The sequence below is a fragment of the Mustela nivalis genome, assembly GCF_964662115.1.
Source record: "Mustela nivalis genome assembly, chromosome: 1".
In the NCBI taxonomy this organism is placed as follows: domain Eukaryota; kingdom Metazoa; phylum Chordata; class Mammalia; order Carnivora; family Mustelidae; genus Mustela; species Mustela nivalis.
The window spans coordinates 212,051,669-212,070,336 of NC_139020.1; the positions used below are offsets into that span (position 1 = coordinate 212,051,669).

General features: G+C 56.0%; 1 protein-coding gene across 2 annotated transcripts in view; it reads left to right on the forward strand.

The window, feature by feature from the left end:
• MLLT1 (MLLT1 super elongation complex subunit) overlaps positions 1-18,668 on the forward strand; it is a 64,765-nt gene that overhangs the window by 28,445 nt on the left and 17,652 nt on the right. For both annotated transcript variants that reach the window (XM_082734331.1, XM_082734332.1), the window contains exon 4: positions 16,039-16,182. In XM_082734331.1, the coding sequence (XP_082590457.1) occupies positions 16,039-16,182 (144 nt within the window). The remainder of the gene's footprint in view (positions 1-16,038; positions 16,183-18,668) is intronic.

The following is an 18,668-nucleotide window of genomic DNA, read 5'->3' on the forward strand; positions in this document are numbered from 1 at the left end:
CTATCAGAACTGCTGTAGGTCAGCCTTCCAGACTAAAGGTGAACGTTTTCCTGCTTCTGTCCCTCATCAGTACTGAAGTTTTAAGAACATGAAGTCTTCCAGTCCATTTATGTGCTCTTTAATTTCTTTCAGCAGGGTTTGGTGGCTTGGTGGCTTTTATTGTACAGTTCTTTTACCTTCTTGGTTAATTCCTAAGTATTTTATCCTTTTTGAGGCTATTGTAAGCAGACTGGTTTTCCTAATTTGTTTTCACTTTGGTCATTGTTAGTGTATAGAAATGCAGTTGATTTTTTGTGTTGATTTTGTATCCCGTAACTTTGCTAATTTATTTATTAGTTCTGTGTGTGTATGTGAGGTGTCCTAGGTTTTCGACAGATAAGAGGTTATCATCTGCTTAACAGATAATTTTACTTTCTCCTTCTCAATTTAGATGCCTTTTTATTTTTCTTTTCTTTTTCTTGCCTAGTGCTCTGACTGAGACTTCCAGCGCTCTGTCAGCTGGAAGTGGTAACAGGTGTCCCAGCCTTGTTGCTGAGCTTAGAGGAAGGGGGTTCAGCCTTTCACCATTGAGTGTGATGTTAGCTATGGGTTTTCCATATGTGGCTTGTATTACATTGAGGTGGTTTCCTTCTGTTTATAGTTTGCTGAATGTTGTTGTTTTTTTTTTTTAATCACAGGAGGGTGTTGAATTGTGTCCAGTGTTCTTTCTGCATTATTGAGATGACCATGTGGTTTTTGTGGTTTTTTTTTTCTTCCCGTATTGTTACACTTCCGATAATTTTATACTTAGGAAAAAAGTATTTAATGTTAACCCAGGCCAGGGGCCGTGTAGCCCCCGTGGTCCCCACAGCCTCTCTGAGCTTGGCCTTCCCTTATAGCCTTTCTCCTGGCACACTCTTCTTTTGCTTTTCCATGGTCCTTAAATGTGTGTATGTGTGTTTGTCTGCCGTCTGGCTCTCCCACTAGAACATCAGCTCCAGAGGGTGGTGGCCCAGCAGTCGTGCGCTCCACTGTGTGCTGGCCTCCAGCGCGGAGATGGCACCGGGTAGATATCTGTGGCACGAGTGACTGCATGGACGGATGGATTCTGGAGGGGCAGCCGTGTGCTCCCAGAAGCCTTGGGACATGGTCAGCAACCCCCAGCTTTTTAAGAACAGGAGAGAGTCCTAGAACAGGAAATTCACCAGCTTCAATGAATGATTCCGTGGCCGTCTGGTGCCTTCACCATGTCATGCAATCACTGCCTGTACCTGGTCCCAAAGTATGTCCTTCTGCCCCAAAGTAAAGCCTGTCTCCAGTGTGACCCTTGGTGTCTGGCTCCTTCGACTTGGTGGCACTGTAGGAGCTCGTCCACATGGTAACCTGTATCAGAACCTCGTTCTTTTTCACGGCTGAGTAGCACCCCACAGCATGGCCGTCTCCCCGTTTGTGTCTGTCATCACACATCTGCTGCCATAAACACATACGTGCGTGTGCTGGTTTGAACACCAGGGTTCCGTTCCTTTGGGCAGATACCTAATGGACTCGCTGGGTCATTCGGGATTTCTGTTTAACTTCTTTCTCTCTCTCTCTTTTTTTAAAGTAGCTTCCTCGCCCATCATGGGGCTCAAACTCATGACCCTGAGATGAGCCACATGCTCTTGCAGCCGAGCCAGCCAGGTGCTCCAATGTTTAACTTTTGAAGGGACCACCAAACTGTTCTCTGCAGCCGCTGCATGTTACGTCCCCACCAGCAGCGTGCACGGGTCCCAGCCTCCTCTGCGTCCTTGTCAGGGCTTCCCGCCGTCCTTTGCTCACTGGGTTTCTCAGTCATGGCCGTCCTACTGGGTGGGAAGCGGGATCTCATTATGGTTTTGAATTGCATTTCCAAAGTGACCGATGAGGCCAAGGGTCTTTCTGTGTGCTGGTTGGACTGTTGCAGATCTTCTTTGAAGAAACATGTATTCAAGTGTTTTGCCCATTTTTTAACTGGGTAGTGTGTCTTTTTGTTGTTGAGCTGTGTAAGAGTTCTGTATGAATTCTGGATAGGTCCCTGTTTTTCAGCGCCGACGGCGAAGCACAGTATGGGGCAGAATGAATAGAAGTGAATGTCCCCAAGTTGGGAGCTCAAGGTTATCTAGGGGGAGCCAGACGGTTGCCCTCTGATCCCATGTTGACCCAGAAGCCTGTATGAGCTGTGGCTGATTTATTCCTGTGGAAAGTGAACTAGAGCATCGGTTGTGGCCTGGGAGAGCAAGGCTCAGGCTGCCCCAGGACAGGGAGTGTGTTCAGGACAGGTAATTGGTCCTAGCTGTCCTAGGACCAATCAAGGGAGTGGCGCTTTGCTGAAACGCTCCCTTAATGTTGTCTTGGAAGTGGCAGGTTGCATTTGAAGTCCTTGTTTCAGGGTGTGAATTACATTTCGTACAGTGGCCGCTTAGTAGAAATAGTTAAGCCCCCTACGTAATTGTTTTTTGTAGCCGTATTTGAAAAGGTCAAAAAAGAAACTGGTGAAATTAATTTTAATAATGTAAGTCAGCCCGCTCTATCTAAAACATTATCATCTCAACATGTCATCAATATTTTTGAATTCCTGAGATACTTTGCATTCTTTTTTCATACTAGGTCGTAGAAGTTTGGTGTGTGTACTACACATACTGAATCATGCCAGTTTGGACATGACATTTTATCAGAAAGACTTGATCTGTATTTAGACTCCACAAGATTTACATTTGGGAGAAAGAAGGAGGTTCAAAAATTCCAGTTGCCGCCGCCGTCTGTAAGGGTTTTCACTGACAGCCCGGTATGGACGATCTCATAGCCTGTGATACTGGTTTTTTGTGACCTTTAATCCTGAATTAATTGTAGAAACAAGAAGAGTTGCAGAGACGTGCAGAGTCCTTGTGTTCTGCACGCCCCGCTTCCCTCATGTCTATGTTCCCCGTGACCACGACACTGCTGTTCATTGGGATTGGTAGATGTTACTAATAGACTTTGGGTTTCCCCGTTTTCTAGTGTTCTTTTTCTGTTCTGGGATCTGCTGCAGGAGCCTACATGGCATGTAACATCAGGTCTCTTTTGCCTCCTTCAGTCTGTGACGGTTTATCTGCTTTTCCTCATCTTTTCTGGCCTTGATGTTTTAAAAATACTCTGGCCACGCATTTTGAAGAATGCCCACCAACTTGGGCTTGCCTGGTGTATTTCCATGATTACAAGGGGTTGCAGATTTGGGGAGAAGGCGACAGAGGAGAAGAGCCCTCCCCGCCCCCGTCGTATTATCCTAGGGAGGAGCTGACGCTAACTTGACTTACTACTGGGGACACTAACCTCGAGCCCTTTGTGAAGGTGCCGTCAGCCGGGCTCCCCTGCTGTGATCACTCTCTTGCCATATTCTGCTAGTTGTCAGAAGCGAGTCAAGTCCAGCCCACGCTCGGGGAGAGAGAAATTAAGCTCCACATCCTGGTGGGCATCGTTCAAACCACCCTGGTAACTAGTTTCTCTTTGGAGGAGACACACTGAAAGTTCGCAATTGACCTCTTTCTTGTTCAAGTTTCTCCTAGTCTAGCCGTCTGTCAGTGGTGTTCTGTGACGCACTATTTCCTTCATTTCTTTCATTGTTCACTGGAATTTTCTCTGTAAGGAAGTGTCCGTTCTTCCCGCTCTATGTACTTACTCACTCATTTATCTATATCGGTGTGGACTCATGGCTATTTGGTTTTTTCCCTCCGGGTTATAATATATATGTGTATATGTTAGTATATAATATAATTATGTATTTTAATCTATTCCTATTTTCGAACGGTTCTCACTCTGGCTGGTGGGACCCCCCGGGGGGCTCTGTCTCTGTCCGTTACGTCCCTTCCCTCACGTTCAGGCACCACAGGGCGCTCGGGCTTTTCCTAGGTCTCCCTTCTCTAGCCCTAGAGTCAGCCGTGTCTGCAGGGGCCCCACTCCCTGTTACAAGAGTGGCACAGAAAATCCACGATCCGGGAGTGAAGTGTGCTTTTGCTCCGGGGGCCTCCCCGCGTCTGAGCCTCTCCTGGGTCAGAGCTGGGGAGTATGTGCGTGCACCCCGCTGACCCGTGAGTGGCACAAGTGTGAGCTGGGTGGGACAGAGCTGGGGAGTATGTGCGTGCACCCCGCTGACCCGTGAGTGGCACAAGTGTGAGCTGGGTGGGACAGAGCTGGGGAGTATGTGCGTGCACCCCGCTGACCCGTGAGTGGCACAAGTGTGAGCTGGGTGGGTCCACATTGGCGTGAGGCTTACTTGGATAAATACTGTTCAGGACTACGAGCGTATTTTTTCTTCCTCATGATTTTTAAAGTAATGTGTGCTTTTCTCTAGCTTCCTTTATTGTTAAAGAATAGGGTATATGAGGGACGCCTGGGTGGCTCAGTTGGTTGGACGACCGCCTTCGGCTCAGGTCATGATCCTGGAGTCCCGGGATCGAGTCCCGCATCGGGCTCCCAGCTCCATGGGGAGTCTGCTTCTCTCTCTGACCTTCTCCTCGCTCATGCTCTCTCTCACTGTCTCTCTCTCAAGTAAATAAATAAAATCTTAAAAAAAAATAAAAAATAAATTAAAAAAAAAGAATAGGGTATATGATAATATAACGTGGGTCAACAGTAGGCTGTTAGTTGTTAAGTTTTGGGGGGGTCAGAAGTTTATGTGGAGATTTTTGACTGCTTTTGGGGGGGGGAGATCGGCGGCCCTAACCCCTAAGTTGGTCAAGGGTCACCTGTGCTCCCCACCCCCGCCTGCATGTTCTATCTGTGTCGTCTGTTGGCATGTAGATCACAGTAACCATCAGCTCATACCGACGGCTTCATCTCTGGTCCTGCACCAACAAGCCTTTTCTAGCATTCTTCCGTTGCTTCATTTAACTTTCTCTGAGGGGAGATACCTGACCCTCATTATCTACAACGTGTTTGCTTATTGTTGAAGTCCAGTGGATTGGGAAAGTAGTTTCCAAATTGCTGACCAGTACTCCTAGGAGAAGTAAATTTACTTGCTGGAGTACAGTGTCTGTGTGTAGTTTTTTTGGTCTTGGGCCTTCTGATGTCTGGCTAAAACACAGCTTCTTCACTGGGTCATTTATTTTATTTCATTTTTTAAAGATTTTACTTATTATTTTTTTGACAGAGACACAGCGAAAGAGGGAACACAAGCAGGGGGAGTGGGAGAGGGAGAAGCAGGCTTCCTGCGGAGCCAGGAGCCCGATGCAGGGCTCGATCCCAGGACCCTGGGATTATGACCTGAACTGAAGGCAGATGCTTAACCAGCTAAGCCACCCAGCCCCCCCCACCAAGGTCATTTATGGCAGCTCTGCCCTCCCTCTTGGCGCCATGGTCATTGTCTACATGTGTAATGTGGTCAGATTCAACCATCACAGTCTACATGCCATCTTGGACCCTCCTCCTGCCTGTCTGGTTATTATCATTGTTTTCATTTGTTTCTAGTGAAATTCACTCTGGATTCTGTCACGTGGTCATGCATCTGCCACAATAGTGTCGTGCAGAGCAGTTCCAGCCCCCAGATCCCCGCACACTGTCCCTTTGCAGTCAGGCCCCTGCCCCCCTCGGTCCCTTGTAAGCACTCCTCTGTTGCCCATCCCTGGAGTTTGGCCTCTTCCAGATTGTCCCAGAACTGGGGCCGCACGGCCTGCAGCCCTCTGTCGGTGCAGAATGCGCTGAAGAGTCGCCCGTGTCGTCTGAATGCGTGGCTCGCTCCTCCTCGTCGTGTGGCTGCGCTGCTGCGGGCCGTTTCCCCGCGTGTGGCATCAAGGACACCGCGGTGGTTTCCGGTTCTGGGTGATTGTGAACACAGTTGCCCTAAACATGCCCGTACGGGTTTTTGTGAGAATGTGAGTTTTCGGTTCCCGTGCCTAGTGATCCCAGCGGGTGCAGGGCTGCTGGTCGCAGGGAGCGGGTGTGTCCGGCTTTACGGGACGGGCCCGCTGCATGCTGCGGTGATGCTCCGCGCTCCAGCCTGCGCTCGGGCGTCCGGGGTGTGCCATCATAGCTCTCTTCTTGAAAAGTAGGTCTGTGGAAGATACAGTGCAGCTACCGTAGCATTCATGCACTGAACATGCACATTCCACTGGTGTTTAGTATGTTCGGAGTTGGGCAACCATCACCCCAGATTCCCGAACGTTCCCTCGCCCACCAGGAAACTGTCCCCATTAGCCGTCGCTCCTCATCCTCCCTCCCTCCAGCCCCTCACGGCCACGAAGCTGCTTCTAGCGGTGCATTGGCCTGTTCTGAACCCTTTGTATAAACAGAACCGTGTGGCGTGCGGCCCCTTCGGACTTGCAGCTTCTGGTTTGGGCAGCGTCTTCGGAGCTCGTCCACATCGTGGCGTGCATCGGCACCGCGCTCCTTTCGTGGCTGCAGACACCCCCGCCCGTGGACGGACCCCATGTTGTCTGTCAGTTGTGCGTGGTTGCCACCGCCAGCAATGCGGTGTGCAGAGATGCTGCCGCTTCTCGGGGGCACGCCGGTGGGAGCGAAGCTGCCGGCTCATATGGTCGTCCACGTTTCACTTTCGTGAGCAGTGCCGTACTGTCCTCCATAGCCACCGCGTTTACTGTCCCCGCAGCCGTGCTGGCGCCCCGTCTCTCCACGCCTCTCCACGTCCTCGCCCGCGCTTCCTGTCTGTCTGATTCTAGGCGGCCTAGTGGATGCGGACTCGTACCCGCAAACCCAAGCCGAAATCCCGCAGCCTGAATCCGTAGAGTGACCTGCCGGCTGACGACAGTCCACGTCTTTCCGTGGGTTCGTTCGCCGTTCATGTGTTTCCTTTGGTGAAGGGTTTAGAACTTAGATTGTTTTGTTGTTGTTAGTTGGAAACAATAAGTTTCCTTATTGTTGGGTTTTAAGGGTTGTGAATATGCTTCGGGTACAGGTATCTTAATACTGCGAGGGTATTGCTGCCCGCCTTCAGCGGGAGCCGGGAGACGTGGAGCGAGAGGCTTGCTCCGAGGCCCGCGGTGCGCGGGGGTTGGCGGGCGGAGGGGACCGGGAGACGCTCTCCCAGGTGTTTTCTCGTCGGCGCCCGCGGTTCTCCGTCACGCCACGTCAAAGAGTGAAGAGGCAAACCAGACAAAGCGGAGGGCCGTAAAGCAAAAGTCATTGAGCCACAGCAAAGTGACAGTACAAAGCTCCCAACGAGGGAGGGGACCCGAAGGGGTAGCCTCTGGAGTTTCTGAGTCTAGGGGTTTAGGTGGGCTTGTCAGCGCGCTGGTTTAATCTGATGAACGCTCCTTGCCCCTGTCACCCAGTCGGATTTTTGTCACCCATCTACGGTATGGGAACAGGTAGGGGATTCCTTCCATGGTGGTGTAGGCCTCCTACTCTGGGTGGCTTTCTCCTGGGAGGGTGGCCCTTGTCCCTGGCTGCCCGCCTTCCAGCCGTCCGGCATCAACAGCAGCAGCGCTGTGGACGCAGAGACTCAGGGGCCCTTGGATTCCGAAGGGAGGCTGGGGGTTTGGCTGGGCGCCCCACCGCAGGCGCACTGGCAAGCCACTGGAGTGCGCTGGCTGGGCGTGGGGGGCGCCACTTGCTGTGCAAAGAGCCTCTCGGGCCCGTGTGTGGGCAGGGGATGTGCTGTTAGACCGTCCCTCCGCTGCTTCTGGGTTCGTCTGCCTCTGGTTAGGGCTCCAGGGCTCCAGAATGCCCAGCAAAGTGCCCGTCTCATGTCCGTCCCAGATTGTGCTGTGGTGCCACGGTCACAGTATAGAGCATACCTGCGTCCACATTTCCTGGAACTAATTCAGTGGCTGCCAAACAGGAAGTACTTGTGTGTCGCAGAAGGGGGTGGGTGGGTGGGGCTGGGGAGCTGGGGCGCTTTGGTGTCCACATGGGAGGGAGGCGCCAGGGTTTGGTCTAGGGCATGGTGCGTGGGTGTGGGGGACGGAGCTGGAGGGCCGCTGCCCCTCCCTGAGTGTGTGGGCCCTGAGGACGCAACCTGTGCCTTACCTTCACCCGCCCCAGTTGGTGACCCCGTGATTTACCTGCTCGTGTTCACGGCCCATTGACCTTGGCTTGGAGTTGCTGTTTTGGTTTGGTTTTGAGTCATTAGCTGAGGCCGGCGGCAGGACTCGGCCATTCTAGATCTAAGGCATCATTTGATGTGATTTCATTTTCCTTGGGAATCCTCTTAGATCTGATTTTCTCTTTTTCAGAATCAAGCGGGTTCCTCTTAGTCCCGAGTTTCTGGCTCGGAGTGGTTGGCAACACCGAGAGGAGATCGGAAATCAGTTGTGAAATGGGAAGGAGAGGTTTTCTACACTCGGGCGGCTGTTCTTTATTTCCCTGCTGCACCCCCCACCCCTCCTACCCCCGCACCTCCCCACCCCTACTCAGCCCGCCGCCCCTCCTGCACCTACAGGTGTTTGTCAGGGAGCGGGCGCTGGCCTGGGCTCACTTTGGCCAGCTGTTCCGTGGTGAGATGCACCATCAGTGTAATAACACACTCTGGGAGGGGACTCCTATCAGGTGTGCACGCGGACTTGGAGAGATAGCCCCGTTTTCAGAAGTGGTCAAGTGTAAACAAGTTCATTGTGGTTATAAGCTGCTAAGATTAGCTCTCCTCCTGCCCTCCGCCCCCACCCCTGTAATGAGTTATTACTGGACACTGAACCCCAACTGTCACTAACTCTCAGGGGCATCTGAGGGCACAGGAAGGGCATTTTGGTACATTTTATTGGGAAGTTTGCATAGTTTTATTTGAAAGGGTTTTTGGTTTTGTTTTAAAGCGAATTAAGGGGCACCTGGGTGGTTCAGTGGGTTAAGCCGCTGCCTTCGGCTCAGGTCATGATCTCAGGGTCCTGGGATCGAGCCCCACATTGGGCTCTCTGCTCAGCAGGGAGCCTGCTTCCTTCTCTCATTCTCTATCTGCCTGCCTCTCTGCCTACTTGTGATCTCTGTCTGTCAAATAATTAAAATCTTTAAAAAAAAAATATTTAAAATAAAAAAAAATAAAAAAAAATAAAGCGAATTAAAACAGCACTTGCCGGCTTCTGAGCCATGAGCTCTCAGAGGCTTGGGCGCATCCTGGCTGACTTGTGATCTGGGGAAATAGCCATGTGAACCATGTGGTAGGGTTGGCGACGAGCTGGCGGGGGTCCCAGGGCCACCGAATCCTGCACTTTTCCATCCCCCTACGTCCGTCCCCCACATCAGCCTGCAAAGACCCTCTCTTTTGGGCCGAGCAGGGCTTTTCCCACGGGCCTTCCACTTAAATTGAGACTAGGTATGTGAGAGCCGGTCGTGAAGGATTGGGTGGAGAGCTCACGTTCTCCCTCCCACCCTGCCCACACTTCTGGGGTCACCACTAGCTCGGCCCTGTGCCCACATGGGGGTCAGCTTTTGGGGGCTCCGCGGAACTCCGGAGGCAGGCAGCCCTCTGCACAGGGACCGTTGGCTGGTTCTGGCAGCCCGGGGGGCCCAGCCTCACTGGGGGGAGCGCTGAGGAGCCGGGACAGCAGGGACTTTGTGCCGGAGACCCAGGGAAAGTCGGGGGGGCTGCCGAGTTGTGACAGGCCACGTAAGTGCCAGCCCGCTGTGTGGCTCCGATGGCCTTTCCCCGCAGCGTCCTGCCGTTCCTCTGTGGGGGACCGCAGAAGCACCTCTGTTTCCTAGAGGGCAGTGTCTGGAGCGGTGCAAAGAAGCACCTCGTAAGAGCACATGTGCGTGAGCAGAGGCTCAGCCTGACCCCGGCACGCGGGGAGGGACAGTCCACCCTCCGGCTCGGCTCTCTAGCCAGTGCCTTCTCCTGGGCTCCTTGCGAAGGGGATGAAGAGTCGGCCTGGAGTCCGCTTCCCCGAGTCTCTCCTGACTGCTTACCGCACTTCCTGTGAAGGTGGGAATCACGTAACTGAGTCATTTGCACGGTCACCCCCCAGAGTGAGGGAGGGGTCGGGCAGGCCGGACTGTCAACATTGGGCCACCCCGGGCTCACTCAGGGCCCAGCTCTGGGCTCCCGCGGCCTCGGTCTGACTGTTGATCAGGGCCGAGCGGCTGTGTGGCGGGCAGAGGCGGGCCTGACGGGCGCCCTTCCCGGCCAGAGGCGCGGTCTCTTCTCGCTCCCGCCGTGCACGCCCCGAAGCCTGTGGCTTTGTTTCCTCCCCTCGCTGAGGCTCAGAGCGGTGGCGTGGCTTGTCCAGGGTCTCAGTCAGTTGGTGGCAAGGCTGCTCTGGCATCCAGAAGGTCTTGGACCCCAGAGCCCACGGTTTTCAGCCCACATTGCTCTGTTTTCCTTAAGCCTTTTAAAGTCGTTTTCTGCCCGCAGCGACAGAGGCGATGTGTGTGGGCGGCGGGAACTGGTCCTCTCCAGCCTGCCTCCTTGAAGTCATCACTGGAAGCAGTTAGCGACCTCCTTCCAGAAACAGATTTTTCTGTGGGGCTTGTGTATGCGAGAGACAGACAGACAAGGACGGAGGGAGATGCATTTTAAAGCAAGTCTCTGTGGACCCCCTACATCGGCGCCCCAAGCTCTGCCCCGTTGTTCACGACGGCTGCGCAGCGCTCCCTCCAGCTTCGACGGGCGGAGTGTCCCTGACGGCTCCTGTGGAGGGACACGGGGCACCTCGAGGCCTCTCACTTCGGGCGTGCCTCAGTGACCCTCCTCGAGCCTCGGAGTCCTAGAAGTGGAATTTCAGGTTTGGTGGCGGCGGCTGTGCATGGAGCTGCCCTTGCTCTTTCCCGGGCGCCCCTGCTGTCCCCTACGGGCACACCGTGGGAGCCGGGGGCCCCGGCGTGGCAGGGCTGTGTCCACAGGAAGACGCCAGAGGCCGTGGTCCGTGGACTCGAGTGCCTGACCTTTGTTGGTTCAATGTGGCCTTGACAAATGATTAAATGCCACCAAACCTCAGTTTCCTCTCGTGACATGTGGTGAGAGCAGTGACTAAGTCCCAGAGCATTTGTGAGCGGGAAGTGAGGGGCTGGGTGAAGCCCGTGGCGTGACGCCTGGCCCCAGGGACGGCTCCCTGAATGGGGCTGGTGGCAGCGTGGCCGCTTGAAGCAGAGGGCGAAGTGTCCACTAAGTGGACCCAGGGCTGGAGGGTTTTGTTGGGCTCCTCTGGGCTCCTGGAAGGGCCCTGTCTGTGCCCTGGTTCCCAGAACCAGGAGAGAGTCCATCTATCTGGTCCACAGATGCCCAGGGCAGAGCTGTGAGCAGGGCTGGCTGGAGCAAAGCCTGTGCCTTGAGAGCCTTTTAATGTAGAAAACTTAAAGATCCCTACGGAAGTGGAGAGAGGGGCAGAGCAGACCGCGGCGCGGCCCGGCAGCTGCACACGGGGCTACAGGGCGCTGCTCACCGCTGGTCCCGCATTATTCTGAAGCAAGTGCAAGACAGCCTGTCTTGTAATCTGTAAATGTTTCAGTCTGTGTCTGTAAACAGTAAGACTCTTTTAAAGTATTTAATTACAGCGTCATCGTAGCTGGGAATGAGCAGATTAACAGTTCCTAATATCAAATGTCCGATGTCAGTTTTATTTTATTTTCATGTATATATATATTTTAATAATTTGTTCAGATCAGGATTCAGAGAAGGTCGACGCCTGGTTGCTGGCTGCTGCATTTCCGAAGCTTCTGTAAATCTCGCTTGTCTCTGCAGCTCTCTCATTCCCCCTTGCAAAGCCTTTAAGAAGCTGTATGGTTGTCCCGTGGGGCGGTTACTGACTACAGCCCTGTAAGCTGGCAGGTAGATACAGGGCCACGATCAGGTTCACGGTTAACTATTTTTTTGAACCCTGAGGCCTTCTAACAGGGATGGCAGACAGAAGTGCAGGCAGGGCCCAGATGGCCCGGACTTTGCCCCGAGCTGGTGTGTTCTGAGGGGCACACGGGGTGGGGCAGCCAGCCTGGGGGTCCTCCAGGGCCAGCCCACCTTGCTGCAGAAGAGGATGGCCCGAGATGGTGGAGAGGCAGCAGCTGAAACCCTAGGTGTGGTCAGCCACCCCACGGCGGTGGGCGGTGGACCGTGGGCCGTGGCCGGGGTTCTCGTGGCCTAGACTGCCCGAACGTGGTGGATGAGTCCACGCGCCGTCAGCTTGGGCGCTGGCACCAGTTTGTCCAGTTCCTCTGCGTCCTAGTCTGCTGGGTCTGGAGAGACACGCTGGCCCGGGGCCAGCATCCTGGACAGTGGGTGGCTGCCTGTGGCCCGCGCCAAGAACGTTGGAGGCCAGCTTCGGCTGCCTTTGCTGAGAGTGGGGTACCCGTAGGGTCTGGCTGAAAGGACAAGGATGTTGCTTTCGGGACTCTGGGCCCAGCACACCCTGAAGCTGGGTGCTGCTCTTGGAGGTGTTGCCGTGCTGCCTGCGTCTCCCGAGAAGCCGGCTGGTTTCCCGGGTCGGGGGTGTCACAGGCCGGGTAGAGGTCTCCACCCAGAGGGAGCTCTGGTCAGCCCTTCTCAGTGTGCTGTGATGCACACCTCGGCTGCCAGCAGCCGGACACACGGTGGGCGCTTGGGGAAGGCCTCCACCCGGCCCACGTGCTGTGTGCCCAGCTCTGGAGAGCCCTGAAGTGCCCCTCCTGCTCGGCTCCGGGGGCCAGGGCTTCCAGCAAGCGCGGGCTGCCCGTGGGGCTCCAGGCAGCTCGTCCGCCTGTGCAGTTGCTTCACCTGCGAAACGGGGCCGCTGAGAGCATCTGTCTTCTGGACTGTGAAGCAGTCGCATGTGTTAAGTGCTTAGAAAAGTGCCTGGCCGTGGTAGATGCCGGCAGATGCCGGGCACGGCGGGCTCGGCCCCAGGCCTTCTGCTCCACCCCTGTGTGCGGCAGCCCTTCGGCGGCCCCGTGAGCTCCTGTTTTCCTGCTGGCACATCCTGTGGCTTCAGTCACTGTCCGCCTGGCGGGTCTCCCAGGTGACCTCCTACAGCCTAGAGCTCTTTCTGGTAAAAGCGATAGCTTCTCTTTCTCCACGGCACCAAGCTGAGGCCATTAGCTGCCTTTGCACTGAGTCCCCTCATGGAATTTCCAGGGAAATAGCGAAACATCTGTGGAGGAGGAGGAGGGCATTAGCAAGCCTCCCCCAGCCTCCGCCCCGCCATCCCCTGGCTCCTGCACGTACGGCACGTGGCTGCGCTCGGTGGGCAGTCTCTCCAGCCCGTGTCATTTTGGAGCAAGCCCCAGACGTCGTGATTTCACCTGTCCTGTCTCAGAACATGTCTCTAAGAGACAACGACTGCTTTTCAATAATAAAATAGTAATACCGGTATCACACCTACAAATGAGCAATTCCTGGGACACAGATCTGGCCTTGTTCTTTCTTTCTTTCTTTTTTTTTTTTTTTTTAAGGGTTGCTGTTTTTTTTTAAAGATTTTATTTTTTTGAAAGAGAGAGTGTACAAGCAGGGGGACTGGCAGGGAGAGGGAGAAACAGGCTCCCGCTGAGCAGAGAGAGCAACGTGGGGCTCAATCCCAGAACCCTGAGATCATGACCCGAGCCAAAGGCAGACGCCCAAACAACCAAGCTACCCAGGCGTCCCTGGGCTTGTTCCTTCTGAGTCCAGATCCCCCTGTAGACACCTCTGCCCCCAGGATGTGGCCACGGCCCATCTCGCCAGGTCACCTGTTGCCAGTGCAGTCATCCCTCCCTCTCCAGCTGTAGCCATCTGGACTGTTGGGGCTCTAGGAAGGTCTGTGCAGCTTCCCCCAACCCCTTCTTGACTGACTCATGGCCCCTCTCTAACCCTAACCCTTCAAGGTGGCCCCCTGTCCACCCCCACTGTTGGGTTGTGCTCTGCTCTTGCCTATCTTAACGCCTCATTCCTTGGACAAAAATGTCCTGAGTGCAGAATGGGTCCCCACACCCCGACCTCCAAGGGGTTCCCAGGTTGGTGGGGACACCACCCCGCTGCGACGAGCGCCTCCGCGAGGTCGGCAGGAACCGTGCAGGCATGGGGAGGGGGGCTGTGAGCTGCATTCAGGGGTCCGGTAGAGTTTGATATGGGGGCTTCTTTCTGTTCCGTAGCGAGCAGTTGGAAAGCTGCTGGCCAGTGGCCCTGGAGCAGAGATCCCCATGGCTCGCCCGCACACTCTTCCCGGGATTGCCAACCCTGCACGTAGGCAGGAGGAAGAATGATGCCGAGCCTTCCTCTCTACACTGAGTGTTTGACTTGGGAAGGGCAGTGCTCCCTAGGCCGGCCTCCTCACCCCTCATCTCTTAGACCAGGCCACATGTCCACCCCAGGCCCGGGGAACAGTTTCCAAGTCTGTTTTAGATGGGCGAGCGGTGGAAACCATTCCTGCTGACCCTGAGGGCTGCTGGGGGGACGACAAGGCCTGAGTTACCTCTCTGGTTGGCACTGCCTTGGGAAGGCCTCTTTACGTGTCTTCTCTGGACAGGCTTGAGGTCCCAGAAGGCAGAGTCTGTGTCTCTTTCATTCAACAGGTGCACCTTCTCCTTGTGGCCTAATTGGAGGGGGGGGGTGAGTTGTCCACACACAACTGCAGGACCCCACTTCTGTCCCCTTTATTCAGACACGGGCACAGGGCAGGCCGGCTTCCCACGCCCAGGTGTCGCCCACCCATCAGAGCTCAAAAATCCCAGCATGGCTCACATAAACTGTGCGACCACTGGCCAGGGAGACCAAGGAGGAGGGGGAGGGTGTGAGGCGGCCCGAGCCCCTGGCTGCAGGCAGAGTAGCAGGAATGAGACTCGGCCCGGCCTCTGCTCTCTTTTCCCCCCAGGACTGTGACCCTGCCGGTCTGGGTAGAGGGAAGGGTGGAAAAAAGAGCGTGGGCATGCCTGCGTGGGGGGCTCCATGCTTCTCTTCCTTAGCCCTGCTTGCCCCATCCTGAAGTGGGAGCCCCTTCACCAGCACCCCGGCTCCTAGGTTTTCTCTCTTGCTGGAGAGCATTTTTAAAAATTGCCTACAATTCACGTATCAGAAAATTCCCTTTTAAAGTGTCCAAAGTCCATGGTTTTGTAGTATATTCTAGAACATTCCATCACCCCAGAAAACAGCCTCATCCCCACCAGCAGTCACTCCTCATCCCTAGGGCCCCGGTTCCTGACAACTACAAGTTCCCCTCCCGTCCATGGAGGGGCCTGTTCTAGACGTGTCACACACGCGGACTTACACCCTGTGTGGCCTTCTGCGTCTGAGCGTCGTGGGCTCCGGGTCTGTCCCCCCGGGCAGCGCCTGTTGGCATCTCCTGTTCGTGGCTGAGAGACGCACCCGTGTGTGGAGGGACACGTTACTTTCATCCATCGTGACACTGGGGTTGCATCCACTTTGGACTGTGGTGAATCTGGCTGTGCTGTGGACACGGACGTACTAGTGTTTGTGTGAACGTGTTTTCATTTCTCTTGGCTGTGTATCAGGAGAGGCGTATGGGGAGGTTACTCTGAAGCAAACGTGGGGAGGGGCCCCCCGACGGCCCTCGGGAGTGACGGCCGTGGGCACGGGGCAGGGACGGCGCGCTCCAGTGGCATGTATGGGACGTCCGTGCCCCACGTCCTCACCACCACTTGAGATTTCCCACTTCGTAGAGTGGCCGTGCTGGGGGCCGGGAGGTGTGATCTCGGGGTTCGGATCGGCCTGTCCCCGATCATCAGTGACGCCGAGCATCTTCTCGTGCGCCTGTCGGCCATTTGGACGTCTTTGGAGCTGCCCCCCACTCCACCAGCACGGGGTGGAGACTGGAGTCGCAGGCCTCGGAGCCTGGACTCAGGACCCTGGACTGCCACTCGTCAGCCGAGTCTCGGAGCCTCGGTCTCTCCGTTTGTTGATGGGTGCCATGAGGGTCGAAGGAGAGGGGCGTCTCCACCGGCAGGAGTGTTTCCAGTAACTGTCTGAGAACATTCTTCATGGTCTGTGTTTCTCTCGTGGAGCCTGGTTTGCTGGGCGCAGTGCACATCGTAAGTTAAGTTATTTTGGATAATGGAATAGAGAAGGAGGCGCACGAGAGAAGCAGATAAGGGCTTGAGGGGGAGAGACGGGGAGCCCCGGCACAGGAGTGGGTAGAGGCCACCGGCGGGGCGTGTGTCCTGTGGCTGTCCCCCTGGCCTCCTGCCCGCCCCTCTGAGGTGACTTCCTTGTCTTCTTTGTTGAAGGAGGAGCCCCGGAAGGTTTGCTTCACCTATGACCTGTTCCTGAACCTGGAGGGCAACCCGCCCGTGAACCACCTGCGCTGTGAGAAGCTCACCTTCAACAACCCCACCATCGAGTTCCGGTACAAGCTGCTGATGGCTGGCGGGGTGAGTGAGCCCCTGCTCAGATGGGCGCCGGGGGCGCCGGCCGCTCCAGCGTGGCTGCAGCACGGCTGCTGGTGTGCAGCAGGCTCGGTGCTGGGGTGCTTGTGGGTCTCCCAGGCCCGTCTCTTCCGCGTCGTTGGGTGCCCGAGACCTGGAGGGGCGGCCGCCCTGCGTCGGATCCAGGTGTCCCGAGTCGGTGCCGGGGCGTTGTCCACTGTGAACGACTAGTGACTAGTTACCCACAGAGTTTCCTGGTTGACTGTGGTTAATTAGCATCTTTCTCCATGGGAAGGAGGGGTGGGAGGAACGGGCGTGGGGCCAGGCTGTGAGCGTGGCGAGGCGCAGGAGGCGGCTTTGAACCAGATCGGCAAGGCCGGGCTGGGACTGCGTCATCTGGGGAAACAGCGGAGGCTCCCTGTGGGGTTCCCTGGTGATGCGCATCGCCTGGCGGCTTTGTCCGAGGGAGGCCAACAGAGGCGTCAGCTCTCAGAGCCCAGGCCTCTAGGCTGGGCTTCCGTGTGTGGTGGCCCCGTGCTGGGAGCACGGTTGAGAACCGGAGGAGGGGCGCTAGGCGTGGATGGGATGCTTGAGTGTGGAGGAGGAGGGGTGCCTTGGGAGCGGCTGGACCATGTGTGCCGAGGGGCATCCCAGAGCCCCCGTTAGCACCCCAGCATCGCTGGGCATTTGCCCAGCCGCCAGCCAGGAGGGCGCCGGTGCGCATGGTGGGCCCGGCTGCCCCCCCCCCCCCCCCCCCCCGAGCACAGGAGTTTGGTTGGGCTTCTGTAGGCCTCCAGAACAGTTCTTTCCGACTCAGCTAGGGCTTTTACACTTTTTCTTTTTCTTTTTTTTTTGAAGACTTTATTTATTTGACAGAGATCACAAGTAGGCAGACAGGCAAAGAGAGAGGGGGAAGCAGGCTCCCTGCCGAGCAAAGAGCCTGATGCGGGTCGTGATCCCAGGACCCTGAGATCATGACCCAAGCCGAAGGCAGAGGCTTTAACCCACTGAGCCACCCAGGCGCCCCTGTTTTTCTTTTTTAATAAAGGAACTCACTTATTCATTGTAGAGAATTTGATTATGTGCTGCCGGGTTCCTTATAAAAAATGAGTGTGTGATTATCATCGAGCACGTGATGGCTGATGGGAACAAACAGGGAGGTGCTGGAACCCGTTCACAGAGGCATGTGTCCTGAAGTTTGCCTGGGCGTCCCGGAAGAGCCGAGGAAGTGGGTGGGGCTGCCGGGGTCCGGGCTGCTCCCCAGCTTGGCTTCACCACCTACTTTCTGTAGCCGGACGCTCCCAGAGCATGTCTCCCAGAGGCTGCGTAGTCAGCCTGGCTTTGGGAGGCACACGGTGCTTAGCATTCCTGGCCTCCCAGAGCTCTGGGACCCCGGAGTGACTGTCCCCCGCTGCCCCCTGCGTAAGGAGGTTTTCTTTGCTAAGAAGAGATGAAGGCTCGATGTGCATCATCAAAACATATAAAACTGGAGGGCGGAGGCGGCGACGGGGAGAAGTTGGGAATGCAGGTCTGGCGAGCCGTTGGGAAGGTCCAGTCGTGGAAGGAGGAGGCAGAGCCTGGCACGGTGGTCTCTGCCCGGTGCTCCTCACTCCAGGGAGGGCCACCTGGAGAACTGAATGGTTGGTCAGGAACTTTCTCACCCTTCGGGGCTGTAGGCCTCTGGCGCTTGCCCTGGGCTGATAGCAAAGCTCTCCGGTCTTAGGGCAGCTGGAACCATGGATAGGATAGTAGCTCCCGGCACATGATTTGTGGTCCTCCTGTGCTGTTCTGAGCAGAGCATCCCCTTTGGGGCTGGCATTTGCCGTCCTGTGGCAGGTGACCTCAGACCTGCCTGAGCTGATGTCGGTGCCGAGAAAACCAAAGTCGCGAGCCGACCCATAGGTTGGTGAGCTCTGCCTTGCTGGTCGCCCCTCTGCCGGCGGTCTCCCGGAGCCCCGTGACCCTCGCCCGAGCTGCGGGCACCTGCTCAGCCGTGGCCAGACGAGCTGTGCTCCTTGCTGGGTGGTCAGAGGTCCGACCCCTCAGCTCGGCCCATCGGCAGCTGAGCCGCACGGAATAGAAGCTCCTTCTGCGACCGAGGGTCTGTATTTCCGTCGGGTGCGGCGGGTCCTCACAAGGTGCGGCGGCGGAGGTGGAAGGCATACTCTTGGCTCACTTGACCTCTCTGAGGCGGCTGTCATGGGGGAGAGGGACAGGAGAGGTGATCGCTACATTGTCCGGGAGCCGCGTCCGGCCGGGACAGTCATTAGAAGGGGAAGAAGAGGCCTGAAGGCGAGCGTGGCGGGAAATGCGAGTGCAGGAGCGTTGGGACCTGTCTGTGCCCCTGGGTCGGGTTGTAGTTGCTTCTCTGTGTCCGGCGAGTCCTTGCAAGCCTGAGAACGTGGGGCTCTGCCCGCGGCCCGGGCTGCTCTGCTGGGCTCTGGGTGCCATGGCCAGAGTGTTGTGCTCGGACAGGCTGTGGGGAGCCACCG